We start from the raw sequence: 4,261 nt of genomic DNA on the forward strand, positions 1-4,261 counted from the left end.
TGCTCGGGACCCACAGGATTTCACTTGGAGTGCATTAGAAATGTGAGGGATTTCAAGCATCCAAACCCACTCCTAAACGTGGCAGGTGAATCTAGAACACATTAAACAAAACAAAATCCCCTCAGCTCAGTTCTGCAGCTGGGAAAATTGCAGGGAACAGAGACAAAAAGTTCTTTGATGTCTCACAAGTACATTTAATTTGAGATCACCCTGTGGCACAGCCAGAAGGACTCCTCAGTTTCCCATTCCAGAGTCCCTGCTCCCAATGGCACCCTCATCCAGCAAAAGCCAGGGCTCAAGTGAGGGAGCTGCAGAGAGGTCTTCCTGAAAAGAGAGAGCCTGAGTGGGGGGTTGCAATGAGACATGCAATTAGTTTTGCTCAGAGAAGTCAGGCTGAACTTTGTACTGCCTTTTCCTTCTCAACAGATAACCACAGCCAGTGGTAGCAAATGCCCAACAGCAGCTCCATCACCCAGTTCCTCCTCCTGGCATTCGCAGACACACGGGAGCTGCAGCTCTTGCACTTCGGGCTCTTCCTGGGCATCTACCTGGCTGCCCTCCTGGGAAACGCACTCATCATCACCGCCATCGCCTGTGACCACCGCCTCCACACCCCCATGTACTTCTTCCTCCTCAACCTCTCCGTTCTTGACCTGGGCTCCATCTCCACCACTGTCCCCAAAGCCATGACCAGTTCCCTCTGGGATACCAGGGCCATCTCCTACTGGGGATGTGCTGCACAGCTATTTCTGTTTCTCTTCATGATTGCAGCAGAGTTTTATCTTCTCACTGTCATGTCCTACGACCGCTACGTTGCCATCTGCCAACCCCTGCACTACGGGACCCTCCTGGGCAGCAGAGCTTGTGTCCACATGGCAGCAGCTGCCTGGGGCAGTGGGTTTCTCACTGCTCTCCTGCACACGGCCAATACATTTTCCCTACCCCTCTGCCAGGGCAATGTCCTGGACCAGTTCTTCTGTGAAATCCCCCAGATCCTCAAGCTCTCCTGCTCACACTCCAGCCTCAGGGAAGTTGGGCTTCTTGTGGTCAGTGCCTGTTTAGCATTTGGTTGTTTTGTTTTCATTGTGGTGCCCTATGTGCAGATCTTCAGGGCCGTGCTGAGGATCCCCTCTGAGCAGGGACGGCACAAAGCCTTTTCCACGTGCCTCCCTCACCTGGCCGTGGTCTCCCTCTTTGTCAGCACTGGCACATTTGCCTACCTGAAGCCCCCCTCCATTTCCTCCCCATCCCTGGATCTGATGGTGGCTGTTGTGTACTCAGTGGTGCCTCCAGCAGTGAACCCCCTCATCTACAGCATGAGGAACCAGGAGCTCAAAGAAGCATTGAAGAAACTCATTCAATGGGTTCACCTCCAGCAGCTGTAGAGCTGCCCGTCTCCCCTCACAGACTCTTCTTAGCTTTTCTCAGGATGGTTTGTGCTTCATTTCTTTTTCATCTGTGGTCATTGTGTTCATACAGGAATGTCTGTATTTGCTCCACATCTCCAGAAGCATGCTCCTACTGTGCTGAACAATACAGAGGCCTTTGGTAAATGTGCCATCACGGTGTCAGAGCTGGCTTCCTGAGGAGCATCTCTGTAATCAAAGGGCATCTCTCCCAAGGGCAGCTCCTGAAGCCTGGGCTCTTCTTCCTGCTGAAGGCAGGAGCAGGCTCCAGGAACTGCACTCGCCATGGCTGCTGCTGAGCTTGGTTCTCGGAGGGTTTATGGGGAGAGGGCACTGGGAGACATTCTGGGGAGAGAGGGCTGGACCCAGGTCTCACTAATTTTAAGTATCTGTCCTGGGTTGGGTGTCACAGGGCTAACTTCTCTTTAAGTGCTGGGGAAAACTGCACTTTTAGAAGCTCTAGTGTCTGAATTCATGAAAATATTTACTTTATAGCCAGCCAGACTCTGTGGGATTCAAGGTCTCGGTGTTTTTGAGCCTTGCCAGGTGCAGGCACAAGGAGGAGCAAGGCCTGGGCATTTGGCCTGGGCTGGCCAACAGGATTATTTCATACCATGATCGTCACATTCAATATAAATTAGAAAAGTTTGCTGTGTAGTTTCTCTCTCCCTTGATGGTGATGGTCCAGAGAACTCCTCGCCCTGGTTCTGAACCCCTGAGCCCTTTCCTTCCCCCCAAAGCCTCAGCCCTTGCAGTGTCCAACCTTTGCTGTTCCTGCTGGGAGCACACAGCTTCCTGCTGATGGAATGGGCTGAGAATAATTCTTGTAAATCTTAGATTAGTATCGGGATTGATACTGGTTCTTTAGTATTATTGTCAATTATTTAGTCTTATCCTATTAAATCTATTCCCTTTTAAATTATTAAATTTATTTAATCGATTACATTGATTCCCCTTATTAAATCAATTCCCCTTTCCTGGTGGGGAGGGGTCATTGGGTGAGAGAATAATTGTCTAAATGACCATAAATTGTTATGGGTTTTCTCAAACCGTAACAGTATCCACAAGCAAACAAGGGCTCTGCCATCCCAGGGGAGGCCGGTGGGACCCTCCAAAAGGAGACTGGAGAGTGATTCGTGTGTCCTTCAGTAAAAGCCCATGGATGGGTCAATGTGCACATGGGAAAACATCCTGAGTCATGAAAAAAGCTCTGAGCCCATTCCACAGCTGTAGACCCCTGGGAAGGAGCTCAGTGGCAGTGCGGCCCCTCCAGCTGATTCTGCTTCCCTCCCTGACCAGCACAGCCAGTGTGGAGTCACTCCAAGGGCCCACAGCCCACTTGCTCTGTGGAGCATCACTGCCAGCGTGGGGCCCTGTGAGGAGCACAGCGCCACCAGGCTGGACCAGAGGAGGGGTGGGGAGAGATCAGAGGAGCCCACCATGGCTAGAAATAGCCTTGGAGAGAAAAATGAATGTGTTCAGCCGCTCCAAGACAATACCCTGAGTTTGGGTACCCTAAAGGACGCTCACGGTGCAGAGTCCTTGCTGTGCTGGTGCTCCACCAGGCCTGGGAAGTGGCTGGAGAAGGACTGGTGTCCACCACTTGCCATCTCTTGGTGCCATCATCACTCCTGAAGGGTGTCATGGAAAGGAAGGCTGGGACCCTGTATCAGGGCTTGCACTGAAGGAAGCCACATCACTTTGCTGCCATCCTTCAGTCCTTGTGCCCAGAACATGTTCTTCAGGCAACCTTCCCCACTCTGGGTGTCAGCACTTACCTCAAAAGTCACCCCTAGACAAGGTTCCTCAGCAGGGGCTGAGCTGGAGGACTGGGGTCCAGCTGTGACCACAGGAAGACTTCTCCTGGGTCCTCTGCTGGGGTCGCAGCTTCTGTGGTCCCCCAGCAGAAAAGGCAGTATACAGAGACTTGGGAAACTGTAGACCATCCCCATGCCCATGGGAGCCCTCAAGAAGAGTCCCTCACTCCAAAGATCCAGCCTGGCTTGTTGCTGCATGGACAGACAGGGGAAACTGTGCCAGCAACCTCCTTCCAGACCCCATTGCCTCGTACCAGCCCCAGTGCCCAGACAGACAGGGCTCTCCCCCTGGTCACTGCAATGGTTCCAGGCACCCAAGGCAGTGTGGAGTCACCCCGTGTGTTACCCACCTGGTAACACATCCATGTTGTAGTTTCTGCTGAGCGGAGCTTGCACAGCATCAAGGCCATTTGGGCTTCTGATGCTGCCCCAGCAAAAAGTAGGCAGGGGGTACATGGGAAGTTCAGAGGGGACATCGCTGGGACAGCTGAGCTAAATGAGCATATTCCATACCATATGACGTCATAAGTGAGTGAGTGGCTGTGTGGGACTGAGCTGTCTACCAAGGTTATACCACAACACCCGTACATCAAGGCAAGCTCAGACAGGACTGGTTGAGGAGCAACCTCAAGGAGAAAGGTTTGGGCATCCCAAGGTCAGCCAGAGCAGCCCAACAAGAATATGGCCATGAGCACGTTGGAGGAATATGGCCACCCAGAAAAGGAGACTTATTGTCCATCCTGACTCAGCAGGAGTGCGGCCACATTGGGAGTGGTGTTCCCCAGGGAGTTGACTCACTGTTCTGGAGGAATTGGAAGGAATGGTCACATCTGCCAGGATGGGGCTATGGGCCATGTGTGGAGGGGCTGAGAGACCTGGGCTACTTAGCCCAGTGAAGTGGAGGCTGAGGGAAGAATAGCAGTAGCTCAAGACAGTTTGAACATTTCAAGATGATGGCACCATTTTTGACAGTGGGAAACAGGATGGCAAAGGAAAATCATCAGACACTGCAGCTTTGGACGTCCAAAGTGCACCTGA

General features: G+C 52.3%; 1 protein-coding gene across 1 annotated transcript; it reads left to right on the plus strand.

Annotated features, from left to right (window-relative positions):
• The first annotated feature begins 449 nt into the window (after window positions 1–449).
• On the plus strand, window positions 450–1,385 carry LOC141478860 (olfactory receptor 14A16-like). Its single transcript, XM_074167803.1, has one exon. The coding sequence runs from the start codon at window positions 450–452 to the stop codon at window positions 1,383–1,385; it is 936 nt and encodes a 311-aa protein (XP_074023904.1).
• Window positions 1,386–4,261: the final 2,876 nt, after the last annotated feature.

This window comes from Numenius arquata, unplaced genomic scaffold, assembly GCF_964106895.1.
Source record: "Numenius arquata unplaced genomic scaffold, bNumArq3.hap1.1 HAP1_SCAFFOLD_45, whole genome shotgun sequence".
Classification (NCBI taxonomy): domain Eukaryota; kingdom Metazoa; phylum Chordata; class Aves; order Charadriiformes; family Scolopacidae; genus Numenius; species Numenius arquata.

Bases quoted from the DNA above. Each gene is read 5' to 3' on its own strand.
- LOC141478860 (XM_074167803.1), top strand. From the start codon at position 450: ATGCCCAACAGCAGCTCCATCACCCAGTTCCTCCTCCTGGCATTCGCA.